Consider the following 20,535-nt stretch of genomic DNA (forward strand, 5'->3'; position numbering starts at 1 on the left):
GGGAAGTTTTATCTTGTGTAAAAATAAATGATGATCACTGAGAAAACAGGATCCATTGTGCAGCTAATTTTGCTGAAATATAACCATCCGGAAAAGTGAGAGTCCCCAAACGAGTTCTACAAACACACTGAGACGGATTTTAAATGTGTTATCTGTGTTCTTTAAGTTACTTTATTTCCAAGAAGTCAATGTCACATAGTATTTCTTGACTAAATTGGCTGTGCCAGTAAAATACAGGGAGAAGTATTACTTCTGGACCTAGTTTCCACCTCTAAGGAAAGCCTTTCCATTTTTACAGCTAACATGACAAAATCTACTTTTCAGCCAAACTTCCTCAACACAGCAGTTTAGATACAATTTCAAATACTATTAAATTTAATGGCAGGCCTAAATTCAGACTTCTCATTTCACTTTTGCACCTACTGGAAATTATTTCACTCAAAATAATTACGTCTTCAGACGATTTCTTATTTCCACTTAAAGTGGAAACAAATTAGAACACTTCAAATTCTATTTGCACTTCCCAAATACAGTAATGACTCATTTATCTGGCATCATCGGAAAATAAGGTTCTCCACGTTAAGTGTTTTCCAGATAAATGAAGTCTAGAGGAGCAGAAAGCTCATCCGCCTGGTTCCCTGCTGTATCCCCAGGGCCTAGAGCAGGCGCTGGCACACAGCAGATGCTCAGTAACACACTCTGAATGTGTGATTAAATAAAGGCCTAAAGTTCTTTTACTTTCAACCGTTTGATGAAAATTCTTCTACACTGGCCATCCTTCTTTTTCTGTTTTATAGAAACATGACACTGAACAGAAATTAAGTTTTTCTTATTAACTGGAGTATCCCCATGAACAGCAAACATGCTGCTCCTACCGAATACACCTATAATGCCCTCAGAAGCTATTCAAATAACATGGCCTTTTGCCACCATATTTAAATGGCCTCAACATGCTGTGTTTTCATGACTTTCCTTTTCTGATATTAGCTGTCATTTCTGCTTGCAGGTGCTGCCATATTTTACACACAGATGTCTGGTAAAGTTCCAAAATTAATTCTATCTCCTAAGCAGAATAAAGTATGTGGACTTGGTTAGTCTTTCCCACTTGCTTCTGACCTGTGACTATCTTCTGATTCTATTTATTTAACGGACTCCTTGTACCAGCCAAAACATTCTACATAAAATCTGAGATGGTTCTAACTAGTTTTAAATGAGAAGCTTAAGGATTTTAATTTAAGTTCTAAGTTTCAAACACTAATCATGAGTAATGGCTTGAAGACTAGCTCCAATATAAACCTCAGGGCATATTTTTTTAATCCATATAGGAGACACCAAGCATGACAAAGCTGGATTTCCTCTTGCTTGATACGGTGTGATAGGGTCCTAATTTAGATTCACTGTTCCAGAGTTCATGGCAGCAGAACTCAAGCACACTGGCAGTCATGTACTGTGCTCAGCACAGCCAGGCACATCTCCCTGAACCCAAGAGTGGAAGGATAATTTAAGTACAGCCTTAAGTTTATATAATACAACTAGAGTTCCTTCCCCACAACAAACTTTGCATAATGTTTATAATTTAGCAATCAACTAAAATGATGAAAGAATTACCACAATTGAAATAAAATATTTATGTATTTCAAATCAGGAGAACTGTGTCTTCAAAAACTAAAATAAGCTAAGACAAATCTAGTTCTGAATTAGGGATGGATACAAATAAAATGGGGGATTTGTTTATTTGTGTTTTTGAGTCTCTTTTCTTCTTTTTAAAGACTTAATGAACTTTCATTTGAAATAAGCAGAGTTTACTAAATTAAAGGATTTGATTACGTGTTCTTTAAAAGTAACTAGCTGAGTAAACATTAAAGCAAGTTATCCAGGAGTCAAGAAAAGAAAAATTACTTCAGACTGTTTTATGAATATTCTTCCAAAATCACCAATCCTTCAGCAAAAATAGTTCAACGGAAGATTTCGGTTCCTGGTACTGAACTGAACAAAGAGAACCACATGTTTCTAATGGTTGCTCATAAACGACCCAAATAAATCTCCAAAAGAACAGCAGTGGTTCTCTCGGTATTTTTCCCTTCAAAACTCACAAGACCAATTCAACATAGAAATAAAAATTACTGTACTTTATGGCACCACTCACTTTGTGACACATTTATTTGCTGTCATGAAAGTTAGTGCCTCAACAAGGTAAATGAGATTTGGGGGGAAAACTTTTTTTTATATTTCAAACAGCACAAAATGTCCTTACCATTTGAGCAATAAAGAGTTTGCCCACCTCAAATGAGATTTTCAAACCAAGTGAAGAGACCTAAGCATTTATATATAAAGGTTACAAGGAAGCTTTCCAAATAGCTTTCCAATCAATTATGATGCTGACCTTAGAACAGAATTACACTGCTAACTACCACTTATCAGAAATGAAGACTACACAACAGAAAATATAACTTAAATTTAACCACTGATGTTCTTTTTACTTTCCCTGACTTTGTGAATTAAAACACGGAGCAACAGCACACCCTGCTGGAAGTCAGTAACACAGCTAGAGTAACCAGTAGCAATGGACTTAAAATTTCACCCAAGATGAAAATCACTTCAGGGAAGAAACTCTGATTTCCCACCAAATGATAAAAGTTGTTCACAAGCATTACCATTAGGTGCCTAGACATATGATCTTAAAGGTAAAATTAAAAATTAACTGAAGTTTACTGCTTTTTCCAGCTCATTTCCCTAGCTTCACACAGCTCCAACCACTCCAAATGACTTCACTATTTTTTTATTTTAACCCTAAATAAAATATATTCAAATCTACTTTCTGCAAAGAGAAATTGGTAATCACGTAAGAGGAACTTGAAGCCACTTTCTGCACGTGACTGCCTGAAGCACCTCTTTCTACTTCCCATCCCAAGATAGCTTGGCCTCAGAAACATCCCTGAAGACCACCATTAAGAATTCACAAGGCAGCCTAGCAGTCCATGAACCACAATTTACATACCACTGGCAAAATTTCTACACAGATTCTGGAATTCCAAACATGCAGACTACATTAAGAAACCACATGCTATGAAATTCCCATCGAGTACCTTTCAACATTTTCACAGACGTGAAAAATCATGGAAGCCACTGTCTAGGTAATCCAGCTCAGCGCTCTCCCAGTAGCAAACTCACAGGAATCAGAGAGTGAGCAGAAAGGTACTTAAGTTTTTTAAGTGTGCCCTCTTGGTTACAGAAAGAAAGCTCCCTGGTACACTGATCTCCCTCCTTAGAGAAAATTGCTATTTCAGCACTCATCTACACTGGTCTGAGTGACCAGTATTCACTTTTTGGCTCCTTGCTCCCACATGTAAAAGGTTCTGACTGACCTGTGGTCAACTTAGAGCTCTCTCTATCACAAAGCCCAGCCATTCTGAAAAACCAATGCAGATCAAACACTTCAGTGCAGTGCAGTTTTTTCTCAAGAAATTCAAAAACAATTGCATCTATTTTTCTGAAGTTGTATGAGTTTCATTCATCAGAGGTATGAGTTTGATTCATCATTTCAATCAAAGTACACATTTAAGGTTAAATATTAAAAAGATACCAACCTCAAGCCTCTTTTCCAGCGACTCAATTCTGTCCTTTTTGCTAGCAAGGTTGGCCCGGGTGTAGCGGCTCTGCCCAGGAAGATACAAAACTTGACTGTAGCACTCTTCCCACACCTGGTTATAAGCTTCACTTGAGAGTTCTCCGTGGCTCATACCTTGTTTGACCACTTCCATCTCCTGTACCAGAACATCCTGAGCCTGTTCACAATAATAATTTCAGTAAGCTTGAGTACTAGAGACACTTGCCATCAATAGAAAGTTTTAAAAGACTGGTCTTTCCCTCCCTGGGCAAAAGCAATGAGCTTTGGTTGACTGTTTTTTGGAAGGGGATTATAAATATCTAAGTGAAACAAATTAAGAAGCCTAGAAATCAATGCAGATTGATCTGAAGAGTCAGGCATCCATGTATTACCCCCAATAATATAAACATTCTTTGCCTTCACTCATTAAAACAGCAGCTACCATTTCTCAGGTACCAGGAACTGGACTGAAAAGTTTTACCTATTTTATCTCCAAACAGCATACCACTCTTACAAAGCAGTCAACAGTAACCTCACTAAAGTTCATGAAGCTCATGAAGTTCACTAACCTCATTACAGTTCACGAAGTAAAGGCTCAGAGAAGTTAAACAATTTGTTCAAAAACACAACACTAGGAAGCAGAAGAGACAGGTTCACACCCACCCCAAAGGGGACCACCACATGGAGGATGCTCCTTCCATTCATCACCAACCCCGACGCTTCCAACTCCCCAGTGCAGTGAAGGCGAATGAGGCGGGTTGTTTTTTTTTTTTTTTGACACATGCCTTTTTTTTCATCTGAAAGAATGTCCCTGACATTACCAGAGAATAGGACTGGAAGCACAGATCAAATAATGACAGATCACAGACCAGTTGCTGGTCACTAGAAAAGATATGGTTTAAGATGACAGAATGAGGATGGAATTGGACAAGTGGAGTCCAATCACAGCTTTAGCATTTAAATAGCTATTTGAACTTGCTGAACTTCTGTGAGCCCGTTTCTCATCTGGAGAGGGGAGATAATACCTAACATGTTTGTTATGAGGATTAAGTGATACAGCAAGACACAAAGAGCCAGCCCAGCACCAGACACACAGACTCCATCAGCATACCACACGAACTCTTTCCAGCCCTTTGCTTCATGGCTCATGAAAAACCAACAATTACTTTTTGTGCTTTATAGAAAGCTCTCAATCATTCCAGGAACATCAGAAAATAAACACAGACCAAAACATAAGAAAAATCAAGATAAATAACAAGCATATGAAAAAATTTAAACAAAAAAAAAGGGGGGCGGATCATGTCTGCAGAATATAAAGAATGGATCCTTTTAAATGATACCTCTTAGGGGAAATAATGGAAACAAACCAATTTTAACACACTTAATGACAACTGGGCACTTTATTATCAGTGAAATGGTATTTCACTCTGAAACTACACATGGTAAAAATTGACAAATTTAACTCTTATAATAATCAGGAGAAAGTACAGCTAAGTTCCACTGAAACTGTGCCTAAAGAATCTGCTAAGTAAATAGTTGCTTCAAATTTTTCAGAACACAGGGGACTATAAACAGGTAATAAAATACAGGAGGATGAACTACTTTGTAATGGTTTCATATAAAATTCTAAAGCATTACTTAACAATTATTATTTTCAAAGCATGCATTAGAATCTGTCCCTTACAGAACTTCTATTAGTAACAATGTGATCTTTGTTTCAGGTTTCCATATATACAATAAATTTAGGAAGACTGATTTCCTCAAATCCATCTTCTCATATTTTCACTCTAACAAGAGGAAACTGTTCAAGCAATGAGGTCATTATCTAAGTCTCAACAGAGAGCACCTTCCATGGCACTTACTAGAAGACAGCAACTCAAAGTTACTCAGAAGCAAACTGAAACAGAAATCTAAACCCTTCTTCTTCTATTTTCTAAAAAATCTATAATAAACATGTATCACTTATACAGTACGAAAAAGGGAAAGAAAGAAAGAGAGAAGGCGAATACAAGAGAGAAAAGAGACAGAAGAATCTGGTTTCCTCCTAAGTCAGCCCATTCTAATGGGCAGGTACTTCACTGCCCCTCAGAATGAAAGACTAAAGGAAGAAGACTTCAGCAAAAGACCACTCCTCTTCCAACCATGACACCAACTCTCTTTTCCTGTATCACTGTACAGATTTCTAGTCACAATCACAGCTGTTTGCTCTGTCAAAGCAGAAAGAATAAAATGCATATGGAGGAAGAGGCAGGACAGATGTTATATTATACAAGAAAACATTTATTTCCTTATCCACGAGGATAGGGGGAAACCACGTCAGGGAAATACATGCAGTAAATTGTATTTCCTTTCTGTGAATAGATGAAAGTTTAATCTATAAATATTTTAATACATTCTTGTTTTTTCATAGTATTCTAAGTAAGTGAGGTTTAAGTACTAAAGGCAACCCCACCCTATTCAGAGACAACAGAATTAAACCCAGAAAAACACACCCATGAGACAAAAACACCCTGCCATCAAAGCCAGTGTCTATCTGATAAAGGTCTATCCCTGAACATTGTGGAGAGAGAGGGGAGGATGAATGCATAACATTTAACATGAAAATTTCTCTCTTAACCATATATTTCTGTTGTTTATGAACATCCATATGGGAAAACATGTTCATGTTTGTCCATGATACACAGTATCTAACAAATACTTAAATCTTGAGACAAAAATACTCAATGATACCTTTTTCAGCTCTTCCTTGGAGAATTTTTCATAAGGGTTATGTTCCAGATAGGCAATGTGCTCTGCATTATTGGTACCAAATCCTACAGTTTTTCCTTTTTTATTTCCAGATGGCTCATAAGGGTGATGTAGAAGGTCATAATGAAGCATTGTGATCATTTCTTTTTTGATCAGTTCTTCACTTTTCTGTAAATCTGTTAGAGGTGGTTCTACATTTAAGGGTCTTAGAATTGTTTCATTTACCTAAAATTTTAAAACAAGTACAATTATTAAACATAGTACTGCAACATACTAATGTTACTACTTCTTTTAGCAATGAATTAAATACAGGCACATCTTGTTTTACTGTGCTTCACTTAACTGCAATTTGCAGACAAGGTGTTTTTATTTTTCACAAACTGAAAGTCTGTGGCAACCCTGAATTGAGCAAATCTATTGGCAACATTTTTTTCAACAACATTTGCTCATTTTGTCTATGTCACACTGGCAATTCTTGCAATATTTCAAACATTTTTTTCACTACTACTCTATCTGCTATGGTGAGCTGTGATCATTAATGCTACTACTGCAAAAAGATTATGACTCAGGGTCAGAAGCTTAGATGATAATTAGCACTTTTTTCAGCTATAAAGTAGCTTTTAATTAAGGTATGTACATTAAGTACATTAAGGTATGTACTTTTTTTAGACATACGACTACGGCACACTTAAAAAACTACAGTTTAGTATAAACGTAACATCTATATGCACAAGCAAACAGAACAATTCGCGCTTCACTGAGTGACATGCATTTCACTGCAGTGGCCTGGAACCAACCTGCAACATCTCCAAGGTATAACTAAAGCAGTTTAACATTTTCAAAAGAAATTATTTTCTTTTTTCTTTCAAAATTCTTATTTGTACCAGTGAAGCATTTCAAAGACTGGATCTGGGAACTGCTTTACTATATTCCAAAAAGTAGATGAAATGTTGTTTTATAGACTTTATGAATAATATAAAAAACATCAATCACATAAAAAGAAACTTAAAACTTCCTAAGGCAGAAATTCTAATACTTACTTCTGATGGTCTTGGCAGATCCTTCTGGACAGCTTTGTGCATTCGTTTCATTTCCTTTACACGCTCTGCATCTCGTATGGCCTAGAAAAATTATTTTTATAACCATTTTTACAGCTATACAGTATCTGACACATTTCAGTAAAGGTGAAAACACTTTCGTCTATAAGAACATGTATGTTCAAGAGCTAAAGCTGTAGTAATCTGTATAAGTTCGTAGAAAGGCAATAGAATGCCACTGAAATTAGCCAGTCTATTCATTCTCATGTTACAGCACAAACTAGGAACTTCCAACAGCTACTAGGAGCATTCTCCAGACTTGCATGGCTCCCTTAATCAGATAATCATTCTTTTCTTGTCTAAAAGACCAAATCCTAAACTTAGAGGGGATGCTTCCAATTATCCCTCTTGCAATACAACCTTTCCCTTCCACCTAAGAAGCTACTGATTTTTATTTAAAAGGCCAGCCAGCAAGGGTGCTGTTTTATGACTCTTAAATTATGAATAATGTGGGTTAACACAAGAAAACTTTAAACCATTTTTTAGAATAAATGTAGCTCAAAATAGCAAAGAGAACTAAATTCATAAAGTATTATTATATATCCCCCACCAAAAAGCACATTCATGTGCTTTCTCTCTAAAGCATGCCTTCCATCACTCCAATCCCTAGAAATGATTCGATTTCTAAAAATATCCCAAAATGGGCTGCAACAAAAAGTCCTGAAGTGGATCACATGATCTCAGTTTTAGTTCAAGTTTTACCACTTTCAAGACACACGACCTGAGACAGTTAACCTAATCAGCCATAAATATACATATGTCCCCTCCCTCTTGAACCCCACCCCCCCCCCCCCCCCGCATCCCACCCCTCTAGGTTGTCACGACTGGTCAATAACATCTTTTCTTGGCAAGAATGAAAGCAATGTCTAAAAGACCACTTACACATATTTTAAAGGAGCATAATGAGCGACTGAACTGAACTGAATGAATTTGACAAAGGATATTTAAATTGCGACCTATATGATTATACATTTTAAGAACACCTATCAAGACTGATCTATGTACTTTCCTTTAGTGCATTTTTCAGTACTGAAAAAAACACTAAGTAGAGATCTTGAGACATGTTAACAGCCGTCACCCACCTGCTTCCGTGCATCCACATCAGCAGCATCTTCAATGTAAGTATCATCTATTTCACGCTCTTCCAGTTCCTTCTCGGCATTTTCTGGTAGAACAATTTCAAAGTCATTCTTAGGAGCAGGAAGACCCAACAATCCTAAACGGAGGTGTTCACGAGATTCTCTTTCCTATAGAAAAAAATTAGTCTTTCTCAATTTATACACATTAAAATACTCAACTAATATTGTATAAGAGTTTCTAAAACACAATTAGCCTAAATTCTAGAAAAATGATCCCTAACTTAAGGGTTGAGACAAAATTTTGTTTCATTTCTATCTCTATTTCTTCCCTACATTAAGACCAATCATAAAAACTTAGATTTGTGGTCAATGAATTTACTCTGGGATAGTCTAATAGCAGGTTTGAGAATTATACCTCTGAAGGGCAAAAAAATAAGAAATCCTTTAGGATTTCCTTTTAAGGATTTCTGAAATTTAATAGGAAATGAAAGAAAAGTTCAAAAGTAAATTTGTCCTTGGAGAAATAAAACCTAATCTGAAAAGACAGCTGAATTCGTGTGTATGATTCTTTTTCATGCAAAACAGGTCATATGCAAGCCAAAGAAAACAGCTCATACTTCCTCAAAGTGCCTAGTACCCAAAGTCTTCCCCAGTCCATCCTCAGCTCACCTGTCTGTCTGTCTCATTCCCAACTGGTCCGTCACATATATGTAAGACAGGAAGACCAGGTGAGCTGCTACGTCCAGAACATGCTCCATGCTTACTCATGTTGTGATCTCCACATGGGACAGCCCCCAACCCTACTTCTGAGCATACCTCCTTCAAGGAAGGCTTTCCTAGTACCCACCCAGCAAATGTGATTTCTTTCTTTCTTCAGCCACCCTAAACATGTTGGTTTTACTCAAAGGGCTTTATTTTGTTCTTATATTACAATTATTTTTGGATTTGGTTTAGTACTGCCAATCTCTCCAGAGTATAAACTATTCTTTAAGACAAGGGACATCTTTACTCAACTTTCAATCCCATCAAGTGTCCAGATCTGTGCTTTTACACACATTAGATTCTTCACTTGTTTAATTCCTACGTAGCCATTCACAGTCAGCATTACATGGTATCAATCAGACATTTAAAAAAATTCTCAACTAACCAAATCTATACATGAAGTTAGAATTAATTTGTAAACTAGAAGCAAACCACCATTCAGTTCAGTTCCTCAGTTGTGTCTAATTCTTTGTGACCCCCATGAATTGCAGCATGCCAGGCTTCCCTGTCCATCACCAACTCCCAGAGTTCACTCAAACTCACGTCTAGCGAGTCGGTGATGCCATCCAGCCATCTCATCCTCTGTCATCCCCTTCTCATCTCCTGCCCCCAATCCCTCCCAGCATCAGTGTCTTTTCCAATGAGTCAAATCTTCCCATGAGGTGGCCAAAGTACTGGAGTTTCAGCTTTAGCATCATTCCTTCCAAAGAACACCCAGGACTGATCTCCTTTAGAATGGATTGGTTGGATCTCCTTGCAGTCCAAGGGACTCTCAAGAGTCTTCTCCAACACTACAGTTCAAAAGCATCAATTCTTTGGCTCTCAGCTTTCTTCACAGTCCAACTCTCATATCCATACATGACTATTGGAAAAACCATAGCCTTGACTAGACGGACCTTTGTTGGCAAAGTAACGTCTCTGCTTTTGAATATGCTATCTAGGTTGGTCATAACTTTCCTTCCAAGGAGTAAGCATCTTTTAATTCATTTTTTAAAATCTCACAATGATCTTCCATGGCATAAATAAGAAGGCTTAACAGTAATGTAATAAAAGCAATAACATGATCAAAAATAAAACTGTAACTTTTATAATTAGCTTTCTATTTAATCTTGCAAAACATACAGGAGAAAAACTTCACTAAGGTCAGCAATGAACATCAAATTAACTTGGCTCTGATACTTGGACTGTCCTTCTAAAAGTACAGAGACAAACAGGAATCAAAGTTCAAAATCTAATTTATAAGGCATTTGAAATTCATACCTTATTTTACAAAAATAGGAAAAAAAATCAGTGTACCATTCAAGAAGCTAAACTATTAATTAGTAAATAATAAAAATTAAAAATCACAAAAGATACAAGGAGAATTACTATCAGCATAATCAATACTGAAAAATAAATTAAGAATAAGAAAAAATAGGCTAATAAGACCAAAAGGTTTCCCTTCTCAAGTCCTACAAATCATGTTCCTTTTCTAGTGTCTGCAGGTGTACAGAATCTAAAGGCATATGAAATATGCACTGACAAGGGGATAATTTTATTCTGGTACCCTTGAGATTTTAACTTTTTAAAAAAAGTACTAAAAGAGAATTGACACATACCATCTGCTTCACATAAGAGGGATCACTGTAGTCTGCCATTCCATCCTCAGGATTAATGTTTAACTTGTCTCGAAGAGGAGTTCTACCCGGGGTGGAATTAATAACTGGTTTGGGAGTCGTCCCACTCCGGGGAGTCAACCCTTCAGATCCATGAGAAGGAGTCCTAGAAAGACAGAAATTCTAGTTAATGAAAGTGCCGACTTTATTTGAATTGTGCTTCCAAATATTTTTCACATAAATTATTTTATAAGAAAATAAATAAAGATTCCTAAAATTCTGTCTCCCTATCTAGTTTTAAGTTAGACCTCTCGGTTAAAATAAAGGTTCAGCTTAAATACATAGTGTATTTATTTTAATGACTTCAAATAAAGTCATGATAGCTAGTATATTTTTACCTTATTAATTAGGTCCATAAAACATTTTTCAACCTTTTCTTAACACATCAGGGTGGCTAAGAACACACAGTAGTCAGGGAGGTTGGCCACCACACTTAAGACCCCAAATGACTCTTATTGAGTTCAGTATCTTCAATTGATCATTTGTCTCCTCCCTGCTTATAGCTGTTGGCCATCACATTCTCATCACAGGTATGCATACTTCAAGTTTGTTTGGAAACCAAACACCAGACTTTTAGGATCACATCTAAATATGAATTGTTCTGAGTTAGGTCTAAGAAACTCTCAGAAATAAAAGCCATAAACTTCACACCATACAGTTTAAATGTCCAAAGCTTTGGACTTCTCTGGTATTCCAGTGGTTCAGAATCTGCCTGCCAAAGCAGGGGACACAGGTGCGATCCCTGGTCCATCCCTGGTCCAGGAGAATCCCACATGCCTTGGGGCCACTGAGCCCATGCACCACAACAAGAGAAGCTACCCCAGTGAGAAGCCCGTGCACCACAATTAGAGAGTAGCCCCAACTGCTGCAACTAGAGAAAGCCCTCATATATCAATGAAGACCCAATGCAGCCAAAAATAAATAATTTTCTTTTTATATGTTCAAAGACTTTTGTTTTTTTGATTACTTCTCAATCCTGGCTGTGTTCCAGACAGGTGATGCTGCCAGAGAGCTGTTCCCAGAGGTGAGGTGAGGTGCTACCATATAAGACGTGATTCCTGCCCCCAAGGAGCTCACAATCTAGTTAAGAAACAAGACATACACGGGAGAAAGAGGGATTAGGCTCTCTTGCAAGCCTTGCACAAGTGTTATGTCACATAAGGTTTTCGCTGCCAAAGTTCTTGATCCTGCTGTCATGCACAACTATAACAGTCAGAAATGTTTCACATACTTAACCAGTAAGAGGACAAATTTAAAAATTAATAGTAAACCCCAACTATTTCTAACCTTAAAAGCTCAAATTCTATTTTAATATGTTTCTATAATATTTGTATCTTAAAAATTCTTTAAAAATAGTAGCTTAAAACAAAAGAAGTTTAAAAAAAAGAAGTATAAACAAATACTGAACTCTAGTCAATGATTTATATGACAAAGAAGTGTTTAGGGTGAAATGTACTGATACCTTGCAAGTTGCTTTGAAATGTATTTAAATATAAGATAGGCTGATGGCTGGATGGATACATGATAAAGCAAACACAATAAAACATAAACCATGGAATCAAGTAGTGAGTATAGGGATGTTTGACCATTCTTTCAAGCTCTCTAAATGTTATACATTTATTGTTATTGTTTCATAATAAAATGTTGGGGAACAAGCAACAGTAATACATGTATAAAAGGGATTACAATTTTTATAAAAGTCACCAAATCATCATTAATAATGGATAGATCTACTTCTTAAATCAGATTAAAAGTATTCACAAACAAGCTGACAGCACCAGAAACTCTGAAAAAAGAAGCAGGGTTCATGTAGTATTTGACAAGTTCCTAAATACTATAATGTTATTTGCTTCTATGAATGAGGGGAACTCTAAAAGCAAGTTAAACACTAATTTCCATTTTCCGTCAACATTTCTAAAGCAAACACATTGTCCAAGTCCTCGGATTCAGGTTTTTCGAAAGCAGAAATCAGTTGTTTATTTACAATACCTGAATGGAGTAGAAAGAACTGTGTTTGGAGTCTGTACAACCTGCCGCTGTGGTGTCACACCTGAGAAGTCGCTCTCATGCAAAGGGGTGTTGAGTCCACCTTTTAATGGGGTGTCCACGTTGGTCAGAGCCATGAGGTTTTGGGCTTCCTGATTAATAAGATAGTAAACAAGCATGTTTTAACAGTTTAGACAGGATAGCAAACCCCTTTCTTATAGTCCTACTACACAAAAAGCAGGCAGAATTCTTACATATTTTCTCAACGAAAACCAAGAGAGAAAATGAATATTGAACCATGGAGGAATTCAATGCTTCCATTCTTTCTGACATTAACATGTCAGAAGTTTTGAAATAGTTTTATATGTCAAGAAATGTATATGTAATTGTGGCCTCACATATGAAATTACCATTACCCAAGAACTTTTCCTATTACTCATGCCAAGCCTCTTTACATGAAAAACTAAGAATTCAACTTTCCCAACATGAGCTTGAGCTAAACATCAGAACACCCAGTCTGGCTTTATCATGAATGCTTTATCCAATCTTCATTAGACTCTCTGAGTCTCAGTTTCTTTCACTGTGAGGTTAAAATATTACCAACTGGTCTATCTACTTCATTAGAAAACTCAAGAAGACAGATTACTTTCTGAAGTCCTGCTTCACCTCTTCAGGTTGGACTTACATGCTCTCTTTACAGTCCCTCTACTATAACCCTGCACTCATTACTAACACAGCACCCACAACTCCTAATCCCCAATTCAGGGTCTGTGGCAGGCTGCATTTTCCACAGAGTCACAACCATAATTCTCATCTCACATGCTCTTCTTACAATCCAACTCTGATACTCCAACCACGGAACTGTACGTTATAAAAGGATAAATTGCATCTTAAAAAAATACACACACACACACACACATGTGCTTCCTTGGTGCCTCAGACAGTAGAGAAACTGCCTGCAATGCAGGAGACATGTGTTCTATCCCTGGGTTGAGAAGATTCCCTGAGAAGGAAATGGCAACCCACTCCAGTATTCCTGCCTGGTAAATTCCATGGACAGAGGAGCCTGGTGGGCTACAGTCCATGGGGTTGCAAAGAGTCAGACACAACTGAAGAGACTTAGCATGCATACACACAAGTCTAATTAAAAAAGAGAGAGTTCAGAAATTTAAAATATGACAGTAGAAATTTAAAAACTGTATGAAGGTAAAATTCAGAAAATCTCCAGCAATGAATCAAAAAACTCAATTAAGACAAAAAATCAGAGAGGAATAGTGAAATAAAGCAATGAAAGGGAGGAAATTTTTCTAATTTTCAGAATAACTTCCCAGAATTGAAGGTCATGAGTCTACAGAATGAAAAGACTCATCAAGTACCTAGTACAGTGGTTAAAAATAAACACAGATCAAGAAATATGCATGTGAAAAAGAGGTCACATAAGCTTCCAAAGGAAGGAAAAAAACAGGTTTCCTATTAACCTTAACAGCACAAGTCAGAAGACCCTGGAATACTGCCTTCAAAGCTATGAACAAAAACCCTTTCAATCTGGAATTCTATACCCAGTTGTACGATCAATCAAATTAAGAGAGTAAAACAGTAACTTACAAATATTCAAGACTTAAAAATTCCATCTCCCACGAAAGCTTCCTCAGAAAGCTACTGACAGATATGCCTCACTAAAAGGGAGCCAACCAAGAAAGCGAGAGACATGGGAGCCAGGAAAGAGGAGACCCAAGGGAAAACTTTCCAGGGTGACACTGAAGGGAGAGCAGGAGAATGAGCCATAAACAAGATCTAAGGAGCTATCAGTCCAGACTAGAACATTCAGAAATTCTGGGAAAGACTTCAAGCGCTGAAAAAGACAAGAATACCTAAAATTTGACCAGATTTACAGGAGACTGACAGTTAATAAAGTCCAGATCCAGAAATGAATTTGTGCCAAGTAATCAAAAATCTTAGCAACTAAGTAAAACAAGTATTAATCCAAAGAAAAACAAAATACTATGCAGTAGAATAATTACAAGGTACTTTCTAGGTCAGCAGTGAATGCAGTTTACATAGTCACAAGTGAGTGTGAAAGTTGCTCAGCCATATCTGACTCTCTGCAACCCCATGGACTGTAGCCTGCCAGACTCCTCTGTCCATAGGATTCTCCAGGCAAGAATCCTGGAGTGGCTTGTTATGCCCTCCTCCAGGGGATCTTCCTGGCCCAGGGACAGAATCTGAGTCTCCTACATTGCAGGAAGATTCTTTACCATATGAGCCACCAGGGAAGCCCCACATAGGCATAAGGTAAACCATAAATATAGAGCTAACCAAAAATTATGATTAACAACAACAGAAGATGGGAAAATGGAAAGAGTGTGGATGCACAGCAGAGGCAGAGGGCATGAGAGAGCCAAATGTTCAAATTCTAAGTAGAAAAAAAATGCTTTAAACTGAAAATAAAACCAACATGAAACAAGTGTCTTAGCATTACAGTGGTGAAAACAAAGAGCTGTCACTGATAACTCTAGAAAGCAGACAATGAGGGGCACTGTTTTTTTACATAGTCTTATATAGGACTGTTTGACTCCTAAATCAAGACCTTAAGATTATATTTGACTCTTAGAAAACTGAGATGTAAGGAGTGCTGAAAGACTCAATAGTATTCTGTTGCTGCTGCTGGCAACAGTATTCTGTTGCTGCTGCTGGTGCTAAGTCACTTCAGTCGTGTCCAACTCTGTGCGACCCCAGAGACGGCAGCCCACCAGGCTCCCCCATCCCCGGGATTCTCCAAAAACACCGGAGCGGGTTGCCATTTCCTTCTCCAATGCATGAAAGTGAAAAGTGAAAGTTAGGTCTATTACCTAGCATGCTAACACCCTAGGAACACACAGAGCTGTACACCCTATATGTTAAGGAGCGAGAGGGAAATAGTACTGAAGGCCGTCTATGCCATGCTAATACAGAATCACAAGGAAGTTTTAAAAATCACTGTAAAAAAAAAATTACTGACTACAGGGAACTCTCCTGGCGGCCCAGTGGGTAAGAATCCACCTTGCAATGCAGAGTACACAGGTTTAATCCCTGGTTGGGGGAACTAGGATCCCATGTGCCAGAGAGCAAGCAAGCCCACTCACCCCAACTACAGAGCCCATGAGACACAACTAGAGAATCGGTGTGCTGCAATGAAAGATCCTGTGGGCTGCAACTAGGACCCAAGTACAGCCAAATAAATAAAATTACCAACTACACACGTATTTTTTTTTTCCAGGACTGCTAGGCAATGTGTAATTTTTAAATGCTGTGCTTTACTGACAAGATTTAGCTTCCCTACCATGGAAATCTCTAGCAGCTATGCATTCAGGACTGTTTCAAACTGCTTACACTAAGAGACACAAAACCAAACCATTTAGTCTTCTCCTTTATACTACTTTTAAGGATAGGAAGCAAACGGAAAGGCTCATTCTACCATATGGCAGCCTACCTGCAGAATTCTGTCCTGGGAAGCTGGCGTTCGTGGTGTTCTCAGAGCAATGCTGTTGTTGGTGACATTGTACTCAGACAAGAGAGTACTGGAAGCAGAGTTTGTTATGCCAGATTCCTCAGCAGTCTGACGTGCAATTTCACTTGCTTGGCCTACTTTTACAACTTCTTGGAGTTCTGCGTCTGAAATCTGAAGATAACAGTTATCATAGTAGCAATATTTAACCAGAGAATAACACAGCTTAAAACGTCCACATTCTAGAAAGATGAACTGCTGAGTACACAGAGGTTCTCTGTACTACTCTTTACTTTGTGGGTCTGAAAATTTCCATAATATTAATAGTTTTTTAAAGTGTTCCTATATAAAGTAGGGGGGAAATTCCATACATGATACAGTATCAAACTGTATTCTTCTATTTCCATACTGAAATTCTCTCAAAACAATATATTAATAAATCAAGACTATAAATTAATAGTGTTTGTACAAAACCATTTATCAATTGGGGGGCACATACTAAAAACTAAAATATCAGAGAGTCCACTGAGCCACAAAAATCCCTAAGAAAATCAAAAGGTGTTATTTTTGTAATTTTACCAAAACAAATATCCTAAGAACTGAAAAAAAAGAAAAGGTTACAGCAAAATTCCAATTTAAGAAATATCACCACTACAAATGATAGCATCTGACAAAACTATTTTATGTTTATACCCAAGAATTTTATATTAATGCAGCCAGGGCATTCATTTGGCTAAAGAAGCTGTTCAAACCTCCTAAATCCATCCCTCTGCTCCATTAAACTGTCCAATTCTACAGAGCTGTACTCATCAAAATGCGAGAGAAGCTTATTCAAAATCCCCATGTTTCTAACCAACCACAATTCAGCCACAGGAACAGAGCCTACAATGAGCTGAATGAATTGTTTCTTCTCCACAACTCCCACATTGATTCTCAAAGTTACTGTCTCAAAAAGAGAAGAATGACACAACCAAACATTCCCTAAAAGGTAGTCACCTGAAGTCCACAAGGCCAAAAACCACCATTACCAGCTACAAAAAAATGAGGCCTGGAGCCCCAGTCTACTGACAAATTGCTAAGAGCTGACAATTAACTACTAAACCATCATATGAGAAGTTCAAGGCCTAATATTTCTTAGGAGTGCCAAGCACCTAAAAGAAAGCCTAGCACATAGACCGGCAAACATTTGCTGAAAAAATGTATAAATGCATGTGAGTTCACACAGTGAAAAAACTACTTTCATCAGATTACCTGAGGGGCAGGAAGTACTAGTTTGCTCCTCTTTTTAGTAAATTCAGAAACACCACTAGTTTGAAGAATAGCTGATGGTAAATCAGATTCTTTTTTCCTTTTCAAATGCTGTTTGTCTTTTTTTCTATCTCGTCCTTCTTTTTCACTGTCATGGATCAAGGTGGAAAACAAATTTTTCAAAGTTACTCATAGGCAATAATGTTAAAGGCCATACAAATAGTCATATACTCTGAACAAAATAATCCCTTCTTAAGAAAGTACTAATAAAAAGACAAAACTATATACATTAAGCTGTTTCCTTTTCCTATACATTACTTACTACAATGTTCAAGAGGAATACAGAATAGCAATAGAATTCTTAAGAAAATAAGATACACTAAGTAATTTAAGTACTAAATAGTAAAACTATATAACTATAAAGACTACGATGATAAGCAAAATGTTACATATAACGTGAAAAGAAAACCATGAAACTACTCCTATATCATGACTACCTTCATACAAAAATATGTGTTTGTACTAGGAAAATGATAAAGTATACAAAAAGGGGAACAAACGAAGGGAACAGAATTAAAACATTGGTTTTAAATTTTCCTTTAAAACTAATCAATTGTTTGACATCATTTTTTTTAAAGGATAGTTAAGTTCTCACAAATGACATCAGAGAGGTGTCAGGGTCTAGTGCCAGGCTCAAGGTCATTTTCTAAAGGACCAGGAATGCTTCCTTCCCCTCTGCATGTCTCCCTTCTCCTCTATCTAGTCTACTCCATCCAAATGACTTTTTTTTCTTCAATCTTTTTATCTGTAGAGGCTACCTAAAACAAGGGTCTAATCTGAAAAACAAATACAACGGGGTACATTCAAGAAAATGCTGATCCACACTGGCTGACATCTGTTGTTTACTAACAACTCATGTCAACAGAAATATAGAAGGCCACTGGGGGAGTGGAAAACTAAAAATCTTTGATAAGCATAAAAGGTTTTTTCCACAACATTCAGATATAAGATTTAAAGAAACTCTAAAAATCCCTATAAATAAGCAAAATCCTTTGCATCCTAAGACATCTGATAAAAATACACACTGATCCTCATTAGATGAAAAGATTTAAGAATGAACTGGTAATGGTCATTTCTTCCTTTTAATTTCACTTTAAGAAAAACAACATAAAATTTTCACTAAGGGAAAAAAAAAAGCAGACCAGATTTCTGACATACTCCTTCAGGCCATTAGTGAAATAACTAACCTGTTTCCAAATTCACTAACAGCCAAATGCTGACATTTCAAGAAATGCAAACAGTATTCTGTGCTAAAAACATTACAGCCAGGGTCACTGGTTTTCTCAGAAAGGTGAATCCATTAAATAAGTAAAAGCATTATGTAAGCCACATTGTGCTGACTAAGAAAAATCTGGCTCTGACAAGGATAATATCTGGCCCTCCATAAAATTCCTACTATACTTTTCCATTTATAAAACCAGAAAGGAAAAAAAAACCCAGAAAGGCAACTTACGATCTCAGCTCCCCATCAAGATCCTGCTGTCTTAGCTTTCTGAAATCAGCATCAAGAGTCTGGTAGTTTTCCTCAGAAGTATCATAGAAACCAAGAGCAGGCTTTTTTTCAAATGGAATTTCAGCATTATAATCAACTCCTCTTTTCTTTTTTCTTTTCTTCTGAATTTCTATGCCAGCTGCTCGAAGTTCTCTTCTCTTTTGGAGGGCAGCAAGACGCCTGAAGCAAAAGAACAAAAGATCACCTTGAAAATCATACACCATAGGGAAGGGATGTAGCATCCAACAGAGCTAAGAAAGCTGTCCAGTCATTTGGGAAAGAAATATTTACTTAAATCCTCACCTCACCCCATGCACCAAAATCAACTCCAGTTCTGATTTAAAGGTACACATATATACTAGAGCAAAGAGAAAAACCAGAAGGAACTATAAATAAATATGTATCTAATCTCTGGATGGGAATATACTCACTTAATATCAATGAAATGGGCAAAAAAAAAAATCAATAGCTTTCAATTTTAAATTTTATATCTCTGTAGCACCATTTTTAAAATCATAAAACAGTACCAAAAAGTAAATAGTATGAAAAAAATTTGCAATTAGTATTAGGAATGGTTAGATATAAAGAATCCAGGCAAGTGTTTTTTTAATGCATCTCAAGGGAAAAAAGCAGAAGGACAGGTCACTGAGGAAAAAATGCAAACAGCTAAAATAACAAATGCTCAAACTACTGCCCAACTGCACTCATCTCACACACTAGTAAAGTAATGCTCAAAATTCTCCAAGCCAGGCTTCAGCAATACGGGAACCGCAAACTTCCAGATGCTCAAGCTGGTTTTAGAAAAGGCAGAGGAACCAGAGATCAAATTGCCAACGTCCGCTGGATCATCAAAGTAGCAAGAGTTCCAGAAAAAACATCTATTTCTGCTTTATTGACTATGCCAAAGCCTCTGACTATGTGGATCACAATAAACTGTGGAAAATCCTAAAAGAGATGGGAATACCAGACCACCTGACCTGCCTCTTGAGACACCTGTATGCAGGCCAGGAAGCAACAGTTAGAACTGGACATGGAACAACGGACTGGTTCCAAATAGGAAAAGGAGTACGTCAAGGCTGTGTATTTTCACCCTGCTTATTTAACTGCTATGCAGAGTACATCATGAGAAACGCTGGGCTGGAGGAAACACAAGCTAGAATCAAGATTGCAAGGAGAAATATCAATAACCTCAGATATGCAGATGACACCACCCTTTTGGCAGAAAGTGAAGAAGAACTAAAGAGCCTCTTGATGAAAGTGAAAGAGGAGAGAAAGTTGGCTTAAAGCTCAACATTCAGAAAACAAAGATCATGGCAT

General features: G+C 37.1%; 1 protein-coding gene across 1 annotated transcript in view; it reads right to left on the reverse strand.

Moving 5' to 3' along the window:
* CDC5L (cell division cycle 5 like) overlaps positions 1–20,535 on the reverse strand; it is a 44,249-nt gene that overhangs the window by 14,030 nt on the left and 9,684 nt on the right. Inside the window, exons 6-14 of the mRNA XM_040249545.1 lie at positions 19,180–19,398; positions 17,670–17,814; positions 16,404–16,592; positions 12,938–13,086; positions 10,892–11,054; positions 8,535–8,699; positions 7,396–7,476; positions 6,338–6,580; positions 3,588–3,785 (exon numbers count right to left, since the gene is read on the reverse strand). Coding sequence (XP_040105479.1) covers positions 3,588–3,785; positions 6,338–6,580; positions 7,396–7,476; positions 8,535–8,699; positions 10,892–11,054; positions 12,938–13,086; positions 16,404–16,592; positions 17,670–17,814; positions 19,180–19,398 — 1,552 coding nt within the window. The remainder of the gene's footprint in view (positions 1–3,587; positions 3,786–6,337; positions 6,581–7,395; positions 7,477–8,534; positions 8,700–10,891; positions 11,055–12,937; positions 13,087–16,403; positions 16,593–17,669; positions 17,815–19,179; positions 19,399–20,535) is intronic.

Source organism: Oryx dammah, unplaced genomic scaffold (genome assembly GCF_014754425.2).
Source record: "Oryx dammah isolate SB20612 unplaced genomic scaffold, SCBI_Odam_1.1 HiC_scaffold_11, whole genome shotgun sequence".
In the NCBI taxonomy this organism is placed as follows: domain Eukaryota; kingdom Metazoa; phylum Chordata; class Mammalia; order Artiodactyla; family Bovidae; genus Oryx; species Oryx dammah.